The 15,881-nt window shown below is 43.2% G+C and overlaps 1 protein-coding gene across 2 annotated transcripts in view; it reads left to right on the top strand.

The window, feature by feature from the left end:
- Window positions 1–15,881, top strand: part of ARIH1 (ariadne RBR E3 ubiquitin protein ligase 1) — a 50,876-nt gene that overhangs the window by 18,974 nt on the left and 16,021 nt on the right. For both annotated transcript variants that reach the window (XM_085071071.1, XM_085071070.1), the window contains exons 2-5: window positions 2,885–2,952; window positions 8,835–8,979; window positions 13,014–13,106; window positions 13,740–13,795. In XM_085071071.1, the coding sequence (XP_084927197.1) occupies window positions 2,885–2,952; window positions 8,835–8,979; window positions 13,014–13,106; window positions 13,740–13,795 (362 nt within the window). The remainder of the gene's footprint in view (window positions 1–2,884; window positions 2,953–8,834; window positions 8,980–13,013; window positions 13,107–13,739; window positions 13,796–15,881) is intronic.

Genomic DNA, 15,881 nt, shown 5'->3' with positions numbered 1-15,881 from the left:
TTCTGTTGGTGTGCCTAGCCTTAGACGGGAACAATCCTTCATGCCAGATCTTCAGGTATTTGTATTTAACTCTGGTTTTCCCCTTAGCTGTGTCCCTCCCAGTCTTCTGTGCTCCATGTGTGCTGCCAGCTAAGACTGTATCCCTGTCCAGGGATGAGCAAGGGTAGGGCTGTGTTAATCCTTGCCTTCTGTATCTGGGAAACAGCCAGGGGAGGTTTGCATGCTACATCTGGGATGTGGCAGGCAACGAAAGCAGGCAGCCCAGCTATTTCTGGTGGGAGCTTGTCATGCTGCTGGCGTTTCCTTTCTTTTTTAAACGTTTAACCAACAGTGCTGGAGGAAGCTGGGCGCCAGCAAACCAGGAGAAGGTGATAGTACACTGAGCCAACAGTATAATCCTAAATAGTGCCCACTTTTGTACCCTGACCTTGCAGTGCTGGGATACCTGGGGGGTCTGACCTAGGGAAACTTATACTGGAAAGCCAGTGTATTGGGAAAATGCCACAGGTAAAACCCTTTCCAACCACATGTCCTTTGGGGAGTGGTATTTGCTGGATCAACCTTGTTCTACTTAATAATCCTTGTAGACTGCTCGAGTTTCTTATCCATGTGCCATAACTTTGCTTCAGTGCAGGGGAAGCCTTTTGTCTTTTTAAAAAGTCAGCCAGAGACCACTACTGTAGCTGCCTCTTAGCCTGTTAAGTGATTAATAGGTATTCCCAGAAGCCTTAATAAGTGGCCAAGTGGGCTGCTGTGGCAGAAGGTAGGACAAAACTTCAGGCTGATTTTAATTAAAGCTCTCTCAATCCCTTTGCTTGAGAAATGGAGAAAATGGTGTTTCTCTGTACAGCTGGCAGATCTCTGGGCTGAATGAAGACTCCTTGTGTTGAAGAGCTGTGTGCTTGGCTGTCTGAAACTCATAACTGGAGAATTACAAGAGCTGATATCATAACCAAGATAATCTAGAGATAAGATTGGTTTATTTACTAAGGTATATTTTCATCTTTGATTAAATTGCTCTAGGAATTGTGTCTAAGTGAGCTTTTAAGAGCTCCTTTAGGTACTGCTCCATAATACAGACAGAGGTGCAGAAAAGGATGTTGTGGAGACTCAAATACAAAATAACCTAGAAAGACAAAAAATGAAACCCTGAAAGAGGCTGCTGGAGGAGCCTTTTGGTGAAGGAGACGCTTAAATTCCTCTAGAGCTTCTTGTTGGCAGGACTGACTTAAAAGAGGTAAACTGCTTGCTCTGCTCTGCAGAGCTGGATGAAGGATGGGTGCTGTTGGAGAGCTGGTGACACGTGTTGTCAGCCAGGCACCTGGTGTTGCTGCAGGGAAGAGCTTGGATTCTTGTCACCTGGGAGACTGCTTCAGATATGGACCAGAGCCACACTGTCGCCATGCAGTGTTAGACAATATCCATTTCTGATATCTTCTGCCCCATACTGCATAGGTCTGCTGTTCCAGCTGTTTATGGAGCTCCACAGGGACTGGATCAGGGATCTGGTGTAACCTTTCTAAAGCTGCTTTGGTTCACATGGGCTCTTTAAGCTGGAAAAAATTCTTAATTTGGCCTTAAACAATCTGTGCTGGCATTAATAAGAGTCAGAACATGTTGCAGAAGAAGAGGAATGTCACTTTTTATAGTATAAACAACAAGACTGGTTCTTTGTGCTTGTTACACTGTCACCCGAGGGCTTTATTTCGGTGAAGGTTGTGTTGGTGGTGAAAGAGGCTGTCCTGCTTTCCCCTTGTGCTAATGCAGCTGTTTGTGTGGTCAGGAATCAAACAGATTAGAGAACTCATTCCATAAAAAACCAGCCTAAAGGAAAAGAGAAGATCAGCTTCTGAGCCAGTATTTTCAGCATAAAATGGCTGTAGTTGTATGGACTGGTGAGAGCAGGACATGCAGCAATGGGGTGGGATTGCTGCTGTGGATGACAGCATTGGCTTTTGGCAGCATCAAGTCGTGGCTGTAGCTCCAGGGCTCAGGAAATCGCATTGCTGGTTTATGTCCTACTTTTCAACAGCCTCAGAGCGTCCATTGAACATTGGCCCTGAGGCAAACTTCCATTTTGGTGTCAAATGGCAAAGTACACACAGCCGCTCTCTCAGCGTGCTGCTCTTGTTTCCTTTGCACGTAAATGGTCCTAAAAGTGAGCCCAGAGAGTGGATTTGGGAAGCTGAGACTTGGTTCTGGGGTGTAACAAAGCCATATGGTCCAGTGTGTTTCTCATGTAACCAAACCTTTGGCTGATACAGATTTAGTTGGAAGAAAAACTTGTACACGAGTGAAAATCGGCTCTTCCATCTTCTTTCTGACCTTTCTAGGCTGTATTTCTTTCCTTAGCTGTACGGCTCCATGAGTGTTTTCTGGACTTCATGGTGCTGCAGGAACATCTGGGGTCTTCCAAGGACTTTGGCATCTTACACTGGCATCTAGTTGTGTTTTGGGAGAGTGTTCAGCCCAAGCATTCTGGTGGTCAGGGCTGGAATACTCTTGCTCTGCAGGTATTGTGAAGGTTGTGGCAAAAATGGTTATGATGGGTGGAAATCAGCCCTTCCTGTGTTTTACAGACATCCTGGAATTGCATTGTGTGGGAATGCTGAATGTAGAGAGCTGCTGTGTTAGCTGTAATTAAACTGATCCTTAAATCTTCAACCAAGTTCTCATTTTATATAGACACTTGGATTTATAGAGTTAGGTTTTACTTTTCTGCAACATTTTTCTGTCAAGTCCAGCTATTTCCCAGTCCAAGGCAGTAAACATGTATTTTCTGAAGAGATGATGTTATCAGACACCCTGATTTTCCCTTTGCCTATTCAAAGTTCTCCTCGGTGTTCTCGCTCAATTATTGATGATTTTTCTCTTCTTTCTCCAGAATCCAGCGACTATCACCCGAATACTGCTTAGCCATTTCAACTGGGATAAGGAGAAGCTGATGGAGAGGTAAGCAGCCACCTTAGCATGCAACCATCTTGTGCTACAGAGCTGGAAAAAAATGTTTGTTCTGGTTTGATTGAGGTTGGATAGATGGATGAATGCAGTGTGTCGCAGGAGAATCTTTTGTGTAAACTCTAAATGTTTCCCCTTTCCCAGCTAAGAGTGATTCCTTGTTTTAATATTATTAATGCCTGTTAGGCATAGAAGTTGTGAAAGTTAAGTTGCCTATTGGAAAGAGGGATTTCCAGTTTGAACACATACAGGCACAGCATTTGGACAGACTCTGGAAAAAAGCAAGCAGGAACAGGTTTTTGTTATCTAGCAACTGTTTTGGATTTGGGTTTAGCTGCTCTTGCTTGTCATGCTGGCATGTGTATTCCTGACATGTTTATTCTCTGGTCTGGCCAATGCTAAATTGTTCCTGACTGATAATGGTCCTGCCTTCATCTCTGCAGCTCCAGGTTTTCTTCAGTGTGTGTAAATAATGGCTTGAATTTTCCCTCTCCCTCCCCCTCAGAGCAGAGTGTTTTTTGGTTATTTCCCATCTTTGATTCCCAGCTTTTGGAATGTTGCTGGTAAAGGTACTTTTCAGTTTGTTGTTACACAGTGGAGTCCAAATTCAGCTGCATTTGGTTTATTCCAATGCCAGTGTTGGTGTTGAAGAGAGATGAGGGAGCTGGAGAATTTAATTTACTTTAGAAACTGGGAGGAGAATTAATCTGGACTAAAAGGAACAGTAAAGGCTGTACAGGGACTTGCTGGTTGCTGTGGTCTTTGTTAGTCTTACCAGGTGTGAAGTGACCAATAGGTGGGTGACGAGGGCTTGGTGGGATCATTAGTTTGACTTTCTCTTAATTACTATTTCCTTTGCCTGATGATCAGGGTGTGGGAAGATGGGATGTGGTCTGTAAACCAGGAGCAATTGTTGGTGTTCCAATGAATTGCTAAATGTCACTTCACTGAGCCTTGGACTGAGCCTCTGGAGCTTGGCACTCTGTCACCCATGGAAAGAGGAGCAAAGGTTTTCACACTGTTAGTAATTACTTTGGAGTATAAATATTTCTGCTACCCAGGCCTAATGGATTTAGGACACCTTTAGCCCGCTTTCTGTAATATTTTTGGTTAGTGATGGTGCCTAGGTATCTCTTATGCTTTGTTTAACCTAGATTTTTTTTTTCTGAAGTGATTGTATTTTTTTACAGCTTTCTAGTCCTTATTTTTCTGAGATGGACCTGTTTGAGTTGGACGTCTGAAAGCTTTGTGTTACAAATGTAGTCACTATTTAACTCTGACTACAGCTGTTAAGCATTCTGATTTAATTCCTGCTCTGCAACATGTCTGTTCACTTGGTATTTGAGTTTCTTGGGCTGGTTCTCTTGGTCAGGCTAAAGTTCACTCTCCTTGGCTGCCTGTGTCTTCCTGTGAGATACCTCTACACTCTACACCAGTGCACTGAAAAGTCATCCCTTTATTCAGTAGATTTTGTCTCTTCTCGTTGAAAGCTTGTTTAGAACTGCCATCAATTCAAAAATAAAAATAGGGCTGTGGTTTTGTTTTTGTATTTTTATTCCAAGGGAGGTGCCCGCCAGGTCAATGTGAGTTATTATTGTTAAGGCTTTTACAGTTTAAGTACACATTATATTTACAAATCCATAGGGTAAACATATTCATTAAAATACTTAACACTCACCAAGATTACCCCTGTAAGTAATAGAATACATTACTTGCTTAGGCAGACCTGTTGTGCATTGGTCCCAGATTTGGTGCGAATTGATGTCCTGTTGTTTTAGAAAAACACCAAAACATTATCTCTCGAGTACCTGGTGCTGCTTTTTGTCACTTCTGCACCAAATAACTTCCATGAAATCCTTTGGAGTGCTGAGCTGTATTAAAGCAGGAGTAGGAAGCTGGGGAGGAGGCTGAGAGCAGGCTCTTGGTGTTCAAGAGGGTTTGGTCATTGCTGTGGTGACAGGTGAGGTTTAAGGGCAAAGCCCCCCCCAAATACACATTTTGCTTGAAAGTCCCTGTTGTTTTATAGTATTTGCTGTTCCTAATCAGTCTCTGTTTTCCCTTAGCTCATGGTGAGTCAGCACGACCTCCCAGCAGCCTTATCAGACCTGGCCTGGAGGAAAGCACTTTAACCAAGTGGCTTCTCTTTTTTTTTGATAAGTGGGGAGGTCTGAGCTTGTGAAGTGAAAATTTACCTGTTTTACCCACTTTTTTTTAGCCTTGTTTTTAATCAGGTTGTTACTTTCTGTGCCAGCTTTGTCATGGAGTAATTGCCCAGTAGTGTTGAGAGGGCAGATGTGCTACAGGTATTTATTCCACTCACAGTAAAGTAATAACAGTCAGAATTGAAAAACTGCCCTGTCCTACTGGTGAAAAACAAACTGTTTGTATGTAAAAGCAAACTGGGGGTTTGTAGGATGGAAGTGGGGAGTGGAGGAAACAGTAGTAGTAGTTCAGCCTCTGATACATTGCATACATTTTGGAGAATAAAGATGTCAAAATTATGTTTTCCGCTGTCTCGTAAGGTTCATTCCCAGAGACAGGAGAGCAGGAGGTGCAGAGTGTCCACATCACCTCAAAAATGAGTGAAGGAAGTGTTGTAGCTTATAACTTTTTCTTGATTGCCTTCCAATTTTACTGTGGCTGATGGTGTCCTGAGGGGAGTTTGGGGAGGAATCTCTGTGTAATGAAGAGGTTAAAATACAGCTCTCCTGCTTTATGTGCCTTCCCTTGGTCATTTTGTTGAGAAAAGTGTCTCAGCATGTCCCCAAGGCCAAATTTAATCCCTGAAGGCAGAGCCAGAGGTGCAGCAGTCCCTTGTAGCTGCTTATCTTGGTAGCCACATGTTCCTGTTCCCTCTGAGCGGAGGAGGGATGTCAGGAATGCCCAGATTGCCTCTTCTCCAGGACCTGGCTGCCTGCTTTCCTTGGAACAAATAAATACTTTAGGCTCTTCAGCAGAGGCTGAACAGGTGAAAAATGGTGCATGGCAGGAGTTTTGATGTGGAGATATCTTTTATTGCAAGTATATTGATGCACGGACACTCACAAATGCTCTTCCATGGAAGTAAACATCCCAAAGTGTGTACTAGAAGAAATTTTTTTCAGTGAAAAGGCTTTTTATCTTTGATACTCCCATGGGTAGGATTTGATTATGTCTGGAAAATGGCGATTAGGCAGTTACAAACTGCAGGAGGGAATTTTGGGGAGATAAAGGAGCTGACAGCTTGATCCCTCTGCCAACAAGACTTGGTAGTGTTATAGGTTTGGTCTTGCTAAGAAGAAAGGCTTGAAAATAATTCACTGGTTTGTCCATTAATTTTAAAATAGCAGAAAAAACCCAACTTTGTGATGAAGAGAATGTGCTTTGAAGAATTAATAGAAGAAATTTTTATGTGCCAGAAATGCTGGAATTACTCAATGTCTGCATTGTGAAGGGACAGGAGGGCAGAGAATTAAAAAAGCTGTTAAAGGTGCTGTGCTCCTCCCTAGGTTTCTTTGCCCTACAAACAAGTTGGAGCCTATAGGAAAACTAAAATTTATTATTTCTACTGTAAAAGGATGTAGTGTCTGTGTCTAAGGTGATTGAAATCTGTTTTGAAGCTGTTTTCATTAATGTTTTAATAAATTCTAGGATTATGTTTATGTTCAATGCCCAACCTAAAATCTTGAAAATAAGAATGGAAGTACCAAGAACCAAGCCTTTTAACAGAGGGGATTTGAGGAAAAATCAGGATTCTTGGAATTGTGAAAGAAGTGAGGAGGGGTGCTGACGTGGAGGAGCTCTGGAGAAATGTAGCCATCTTTTGCCTTGCATTAGGTGAGATCTGCAGGAGAAATCTAGGTGAAATTGTATGAGGTCAGGGTCAGATCTGGACTGGGATTGCATGAGTTTTGGCTTCCTTGGATTCAAGGAGGATGAATGGAAATGGAAATTGATGGTGGAGAAGGTTTGCTGGCCAGGGAAGTAAGGGAATGTCACGTGAAGCTCACCTGCTGTGGGAGGGAAGGGTGTTAGAGCTGCTGCCTGGGAACATGGGAAGGGCAAAGGGAGATCTGCCTACATGGATGGTTGTGCTGGAACAAGTGGGAAAAAGGAATGGTAATTGGAATTAGGAGTTGTTCCTAACTACTGAAGGATCTGCAAGAGTCTTCTGACTGAACCCTTGGTGTGTTTGCATAAGGAGTGGTGTAGCAGTTAGAGAGCTGGTGGACTTTGGAGTATCCACTGGAACTCTGTGTTTTCACAGAGATCCAAGTTCTCTTCTGCAGTTTCTGGAGTTCTTATGGCCCAGTGGCAGCATGAATTTGAGTCTGAGAGACACACATGCAAATAAATGTGGAAATTACTTACTCAGAATGAAAATGCTGAAAAGAAAACAGCATGGAGAACAGAATACTATCCATAGGTATTTAAAGGGGATAGGTAATTCCAAGTGAAAAAAGTCAACTTCCTGACGTGGATATTCACCCTTAAAACCAGCCCACTACTACAAATACCTCTGGTATTTCCATTAGCATTTAGCTGGCCATGAATACCAGGGTTCAAGTTGCATCATAGCATTTGTATACAAAATTGTTTTCCTTGCAAACTTCATGCTCAACTGTGTGTCTTCTCTCCTCAGAGCATGTCCTGTGCTTCTCCTGCTGCCTCTAAGAGCAGCTGAAAGGCTGGAAAACTTCATAGACTTAATATTCATCCATGATTCTTAATAAAAAATTCTGCCTATAATGGCACTGCACTGAATTCACTTGCTAAAATCTTCTAAATATATAATTTTGTATGTTTTTATTTTAATATAACATATAAGTTTCTAAATATAATCCTCTAAGCAAACAAAAGAAGTTGGTTGAGTTAAATCCTGGCTAACACTGAAGAACAGTGGCAAAGCCTCGTGGATGCTGCAATGCCAGAATTCACCACTTCCTTCCAGATTCAGTGTCTTGAAATTTAAGATCTAAAGTACGTGAACTGCATTAAGAAACATATGAAACAGCAGGAAAATTAATGTTTTTTTCATTATAAACCAAGCCTTGTTGGTAGGTAGAGCTGTAAGGGAGCAGGGAGAACGACGTACCGGGTTTGGCTGGGGGATACGTGCAGGTGATGGGGCTGGTTAATTGTCCGGTTTAATTAGTTCTTTGCACCTGCTGCAGGCTGGAGAAAGGTGTGTGAAGGATTCTGGGAAGAGACTGAGCTTCTTGATAATGATTCTCCCCAGTTTGGTCCTCCTCTCCAAGTTGAAGAGCTTTTTATAAGCCTTGAAAGCAAACCAGTATTGTTTTTCTTAAGGGAGTAGGAAATAGAAAGGAAGTGATATTTTTTTCTCCCCCCAGGCAGTTTTGTATCCTCCTTTCCAATAGGTACCTAATCTTTGGAGGCATTGTAAACCTTGAAAAGTATTTTTTGGGAGGTTGTTAAGTCACCTCAGGTTGACTGAAGGCAAAAGATGCTCAAATGGCTAATGATCAGAATATTAGGAAAAAGGGAAGGCTTAAACTGAAAAGAATTGAGCTTGGAGGCATCAAACTTCTGCTTCAGGAAGGTGTTCCAATGCCTGGACTGCGAAGTGAGGTGTTCTTGCTCTAGTTTCCTGTCCTGAAATTCTAATGCAAAACAGTCACTGGGGAGAGCAATGAATTACTTGAAATGCAGCTGAAGAATTGAAGGTACCTGAATTTCAGGAATGTGTAATTCAAGTGAGAGTCTCTCAAATTATGTAGTTGTCTAATATCCACCGCTGTGTTGTGTTAGCGAAGAGTTTGTTGGAAGTAGTGGGTGTGTGAGTTTTGAAATATTAAAAGCAACTTAACTGCCAAATAGAATGGAAAAATTACTTACAAGGTGGTTAAATTTTCATACTCTCCTTTTTTGTGCAGGTACTTCGATGGTAACTTGGAGAAGCTCTTCGCAGAGTGTCACGTAATTAATCCAAGTAAAAAGTCTCGAACGCGCCAGATGAACACCAGGTCATCAGCCCAGGACATGTCCTGTCAGATCTGCTATCTGAACTACCCAAACTCAGTGAGTACCTGGCAGCCTCACTGCTGCTTGACCAGCAACTCCCCACATGTCCTACCTGAAACTTCACATTTTCCTGCAAAACACCTCTGGGGCCTGGGCAGCAGTGTAGTAAAGTTCAGGAAAAAGCAAGCAGGTGATGTTTGCAAAGGTTAGATACCAACTATGTAAAGATAAATGATATGTGAAATTAAAAATTTGTGAAAAGCATGATGGGCAAAGGGATTCACTTAAATAGAAAAACAAGGCATGAAACAGCTTTTAAAAGCAGTCAGTAATGCTACAAAATACTCAGACGAGGAGGTCTAGAATAAAAGTGAGTAGAAATAAAGTGTGCATATCTTTGGATCTTTAGAATGTCTGGATGGGGACAATACCCTCTTGGTCAGAGATCTGGGTTGTGTTACCCAGTGCTTGCTGCGACTCTGCATTGGTGTTCTGGGTGATGGTGGTGCTTTTTTTGTAGCTGTTGACCAAATCAAAGCATTCCCATACACTGCTCAGAGGTCCAGGCTCTGCTGGGGCTCCCTGGGGCAAGACATACTGTTGGAAGATCTGGGAGAAAAGGAGATGAGTGGAAAAGCTCAAATAGGAGAGTTCATCAAAAGGGCAAAGTGCTGATAGTGAGGAATTCTTCTTTTATTGGAATTTGCTCCTAGGGGGGCTGCCCTCCCACAACTCCCTAAAACATGTGCTGGGCCTTTCCAAGCAAAGCTGCCCTGACACACAGGGATTTGCTCTTGCTCTGGGTGTGTTTTCAGCAAGGATGGGAATCATGATGAGCTTTGGGGTTCAGGAGTAGCCTGAAGTCCCCTGGTTGTGGCCTTCTCCTTGCTCTGGATCTTCCTTCCCTGGAGTGGGCAGAGCCAAGCAAAGCCCAGCTTCAGGCCTTCCATTCTCAGGATTAAGGTCCCTGTTGCTCTTGAGCCAGGAACCACGAGGCTACCTTCTGCCTTGTGTGCCCCAACTTCCTTCTTGGACATTAGCTGCAAAGGCAAATTCCTGCTTTGTATGAGGAGGTGCTTTGAAAAAGAAAGGCAGTATATCACAATATGTTGTTCTCTCCTTTTTAACGTAGTTGCTGTGCTGGGTGGAGGGTAGAACTCAAAGTGACAGGCCTGTCGTCTGGCTGGGGGTACTCTGCTGCCTGGGAAGCAGAATTGTAGAATCATGGAATACCTTGAGCTGGAACAGGTCTACAAGAATCATTGAGTCCAGCTCCTGGCCCTGCACAGGACAACCTCCAAAATCACACTGGAGCATTGTCCAGAGTTTTGAATCTGGAAAGAACAGCACAAAACACACTAATACTTCTTGACTTACTTGCTCAAATGGCACATTAGTAGTGCAAATAGCAGTGGCCCTGTTATTAGAAGAGCAGATTTTTAGCTGGAGCAGAGAGATGTTGCAGGTGAGGAGGGCTGTCTGTTATTGGTGTTAAGTTAAAAGACATCAGAGGGGAACCTCGGTTTCTTTGCCCTACAAAAAGGTTGGAGCCTATAGGAAAACTAATATTTATTATTTCTTCTGTAAAAGGCTGTAGTGTCTGTGTCTAAGGTGGTTGAAATCTGTTTTGAAGCTGTTTTCGTCAATATGAACTATAAATTCTAGGATTATGTTTATGTTCAATGCCCAGCCTGGAATCTCACCTTTGAAAACCCTCTAGCAATGATCAGCTGATTTTTTTTTTTTTCCCCCACATAAAAGCTGGGTGTTTTTTGCCCTGAGAGCCCTTTCGGCTTATGGAAAGCTGAAAGTTTGGAGTTAAGTTTTACAGTGTGCAGTTGTTGCAGAAATGTTAGTCTTGAGTATTCCCTCTCTCCTGTCTGTGAAGTCTCTGTAGCTCTTCAGTCATCTCCAAACAGCTGTAGTTTGAGTTTTGGGAAACACCTGCCAAACGAGGCATTTGATGCTCTCACCCTGCAAGTTTGAGGACTTAAGTGAGATGTTTCACCTGCTCTGTGTCCACCTGCTCTGTGTCCCTGCCAAGCAGTGTCAGGTCCCAGCAGTTATTTTGGGTGACACCTTTATTGGTAAGACAGGAATTGAGAGGGTTGTGGCTTTGCCTTCCTCCTCTCTTGCCTCTCACCCTCAGGTTCCTCGGAGGGTGGGCTGGGGGTGTTTTTGGGAACATCCTGCATTGTTCAGACTGTGGGTGATGAGCACAGATGTGGTCCCAGCAGAGCTGTCCCCTGGGCTAATGTGCTGCGTATGGAATCACTGCCCCCTCTGCCCTTGGTGGTTTTTACTTGCTCCCTTGACATCTGCTGTCAGCTGAGCCAAAAATAATTGGGAACTCCCTCAAAGTAAAGAAAAGAGTTGAGAGATTCTCTGCATTCCTTGCAGCCTGGGAGGAAGTGTGGTGGTGGCTGCCTTTCTGTGGGCATTTAGCAAACCTTTTCCCTGCCTGAAATAACCAAAACAGGTCTTACATGAAGATGTGTTCTGTGCTGGTTCCTTATGTCTGCCTTCTGCAGGAGTATTTGGGTGCAGTAAAGGGTGATTCCCTTGTCTACATTTGCTTCCCATCACATGTGGAGAAGCCAAAATTCAGGGAAAAGTCAGAGCTGTCTTTGGGATGGTTTCATGCTGTGGCATCCCAAAAGTTGCAGACGTTAAGTTGTTTTTACTCTAACTCTGCACCTCCAGGAGATGTCACTTGGCCACAGCCACATCTGTGGAGCATTAGATACCTTGTTTGCTGGCTCAGTAAAGGTTCAGAAATTGGAAGGTGTCTTTTTTCACTCTTGGAGCGGGTGTACCTAGCACCATGTAGATGTCAGCCTCCTCTCGGATCTCTTTGTTGGGTTTTTTTGGGGATGATGTCTCTATTTTTACCTGGCATCAATTCAGATGCTCAGGTTAGGTTCCGCCTTGTTGGTGCTCACAGGTTGCAGCCTGTGCTGGTGGCAGGAGTGTCAGAGCAGTGTGATCACAGCCTGCCAGCCCATGGGAAAAGGGTGCTGACAGGCACCTCCTCTGGGCAATCCCATGCCAGAGCAGCCAGAGACAGCACAACCCAGCTGTTACACCTCTGTGGGATGGACAGAATAAATCTGTCTTGGTTAAGGAGGTGGTTTGGGAAGAACATTTCCCTCAAGTGGACTTCCTCAATTACCACCATCCTGCTGTTGTTTTGGGCTGTTCCACAGAGGATTCTGGGCTCTTTCCTCTGTGGAGTTTTGTAGTTTGATGTCTGAGGGTGGAGTTCTGATTTTATCTCCCTGGCTGAGAAGCTGGTTTGAAAAGCTGAGCCAGCAAATATTGTACCTCTATAGTAGTACAAGTGAGGTGTTTTAAATACAGTTTTCCTTGGTGCTGACTCTGGATGTAAAATAACTTTAGGCTGACCAGAGAAAAGTACTTTAATTTCAGTCTTTACTCAGCAGTGTTTGCTTCTCCAGCCCTTTTGTAACCATTCAGTCTCAGATGATATCTTGACAGCTCTGTGCAGAAGATGCAGACAAGGATGGAGTTGTCCCTGTTGTCTGTGACAGCTGATCATTATTGAATTTTATTTAGCAATTTACACCTGCCAATTAGGATCTTTAGTGTCCTCATTTGATGAGCATCTGGGTTTCAGGGGGAAGTTCCCTGAGGAGGTCTGGAACTTTTGGGCAGCACCCACATGTGTCAAGTGGAAAAGATAGGAGGAGTGAAGACTGTGTATCATCTTATCCCTGTGACCTGTTTGGTATTGCATTTATTTGATTGATTCCCAGAGTAAAATGGGAGAGAGCCGTGCTGTGCTCCATATTCACTCCTAAAACAAGGATAAATTTTAATGGGCAGGATGGAAACATAGGCCACACCTTTTCTTGCTGCTAGGGTTGGGGATTAAAGTCTGGCTCTGGAAGAGTGACTGCCCTGGCAATGTTCTGTAGTGGTGATGATGCAAAATAAATAGCAGTGTCCCAAGTTCTGTGTGGGGAATGAGGGATGGGATGGATGAGCTGCACAGCACCAAGAAGGATGAAATTATGGAGTGAATCCATGTGATAAAATGATGCAATGTCTTGTGTTCTTTGTTATTGCAGTACTTCACTGGCCTAGAGTGTGGACACAAGTTCTGTATGCAGTGCTGGAGTGAATATTTAACTACCAAAATAATGGAAGAAGGCATGGGACAGGTAAAATGTCAACTCAACTCATGGCTTATTTCTGGAAATTCTGTGTATTGGAGAGAAGGGAGAGAGTTTTCCCTGCTAAAGTTTAAAAACCCAAAAGAACAACAGAGAAAACCCAAACGACAAAGGTTTGGGGGCTGCAGGCTCTGCCACAGGTGAATCTGGAGGGAATTTTTTGGAGTTGGTAGAGGTGTCTGGGGTGTGGAAGGGGGAACCAGTGGCACACCTGGGATACGGTGGGAGAGGCAAGGTGTGGCAAGCACAGACTCTTTCCCATGGGAATTTTTCTCTTCTTCTTCCTATGTTCTATAAACAAAGATAAAGTTTAGATGTTATTGAAACGGTCTCTGGAAAGATAGGCAGTTCAAGCCTGGCCAGTCGGCCTAGGGGGAGGTTTTGAACTGACCCAATCCGGATGATCTGTGAAAGTCTATATAAGTTTTGGAATTAATTAATAAAATCAGAAATTTGTCATATTTGACTCGGCTCTGTTCTTGCACTCTGCTAGCGGTTCAACAGCGACAGCAAGGCACTCCTTTTGCTATGGATTGTAGTGAAGTCTGTTGCCTTGGAATTCTTTGTGATGCAAAACCAGGATAACCACTGTTCCTTCTATGACCTTTTTGTGTTTTTCAGACCATTTCATGCCCTGCCCATGGCTGTGATATCTTAGTGGACGACAATACAGTAATGTAAGTGATGCTCTTGGCTTTGCTCTCTCTTTCCATTGTGTTACTGTTGTGCCATTCAGATCTATTCAAATGCTTAGAGTAAACTGCACAGAGGCTTTTAGGCGGCAGAGAAGCCCCTCTTGAACTGTGTGTTTTGATACCAGAATGTCTCTTAACTTCCTGTTTAGGTGTGAAAAGCCCATGTGACAGCACTGGGAGGAAAGACTCCCTGACCAGTTTAGTCAGTGTGACATGAGGATTTCCAAACCCTGTTCCACAGCTTTGTGTCTTTTGTTTCCTTTGATTTACATAGGAATTTAGGACTTCTACCCAGGTAAACCCACTGGTTACCCAAGTCTATAGCTGTAGTTAGTAGGTGAGTCAGAGGACAGGAGTCCTAAGGGCTGATGCAGGCTGTGCTTTTTGCCCTCTGATAGGAAGCAGTTGACCCTCAAACATGAGATTTGATTAAGCTGGTGTGTCAGCCTGTGTCCTTGGAGTTACTAAGTTGTCCAGCTATAGAGAATGACTGTTATTTCATGGTGGAGCAGTGAATTCCATGAGCTTCCTTCTCTTTTATACTGGGGGAGGTTGTTGCATGAGCAATATCCTTCATAATTCTAAACTTTGTTCAAGTTCGCTTTAATTCTTCTTGCTAAAAAGCATCTCAATAGAGACTTATTCTGTTACCTTACTCTTTCCTTCCTGAAGCCTGACTCACTCATTGATATTAATTTACTGTTTTTTATTATCAGTTGCTTTCAGAGTAGTGATTTTCCCAATTTTGGCTCTTGGTTACTCATGGAGTGTAGGCTGGATGGAAGTGGAAGTAGCTAAAGTGTTTTCCTGCCCTGTTAGGGGGTGGTTTGTAGAGCCCAGTGGGTGGAAACTGAGCTGAAGTTGGCATATCTTGAGTGACTTGATTGAGATTTTTGTTTACCAGAGGTTGAACTTCAATTTGTGGCGTTGAATGCTCTCAGCAGGACTTTCTTGAGTGTTTTCTTGATTGCAACAGTTGGAATGAGCTGTTGAAACAGTATATGTGAAATTGAGTAGCTGAAACCATTTGAGGCTGCAATGGCAGGAGAAGCAAGGAAAGGATGGAAGAAAAGGAGAGCAGTGCTGTGGGATTCCCCTTGCCTGGAGAGGGCAGGGATGAGGTCTGGGATAGTGCAGTGACAGCTGGGTGCCAAAGCAAACAAGTCTCCTTTGTCTGAAAAAAACCAGAAACTGTTTCTAGAGGTAAAAATCCACCTTTCCCTGATTTACCTGGGTTTCTGTGGGGAGGAAGGTGCATTTTTTGCAAAACTCATTCCTTTAAAAGCCAAGACGGACAACTGTGGCAATCTTAGGATATGGCATGAATAAAGATGTAAATGAGCTCAGCTGGAACCTGCACCCACTTCTGTGGCCTTAATTATTACATTTTAGGTATTTTCCTGTTTACAAAGTCTCCAGCTCTCAGTTTCCAAGCGATACAAACACAACATTAATATGATTTATAATATGATTTATGGGCTCTGGGCATGGGTTTAATCTCTTAATTTGTCTAGTTTCATTTATGATTTGCCAAAACCCCATAATATTCAAAGAAATATTCTTGAAGATTGTGACCTGGTGATGGCGATTAGAGCAAACAAAGCATTTTGATAAACAAAAAACCAGTGGATTATGTGCTCTGGTTAGTTATGGCATGACTATTAATTTAAATACCAGTTCCTGATATATTGTTATAATACAGTACATTTTTAAGTGATTTTTAGTATGTCTTGAAGCTCAGGTATGGGGTAAAATAAAAAGAAATTTATAATTCATACTAAATTCCAATTGTTTTCGCATTCTTCAGTAAGTTTGACTCCAGAATTGCAAGAGAGATGCTTTGTCAGCTGATTTGTTTTATTTTAGCCCTGGGAATTGAGCTGCCACGTGCTGTGATTTATGTAACAACCAGCATGTGCTTGGGTGAGGAGCTCCCCAGCTGCCCAGGGCTGGGATTTGTGCACATCCCATGGGCACAGGCTGCTCCTCAGTGAAGCAGGATAACATGCAGGAGTGCACTGAGTCTTGACTGCACCTGGAATGGAAAATCCTTTAATTCCAATATTTA

This window comes from Lichenostomus cassidix, chromosome 10, assembly GCF_008360975.1.
Source record: "Lichenostomus cassidix isolate B80296 chromosome 10, HeHo_3.0, whole genome shotgun sequence".
Taxonomy (NCBI): Eukaryota; Metazoa; Chordata; class Aves; order Passeriformes; family Meliphagidae; genus Lichenostomus; species Lichenostomus cassidix.
The sequence above is the reverse complement of the archived record's forward strand: the minus strand, read 5'-3'. Positions and strand labels throughout refer to the sequence as shown.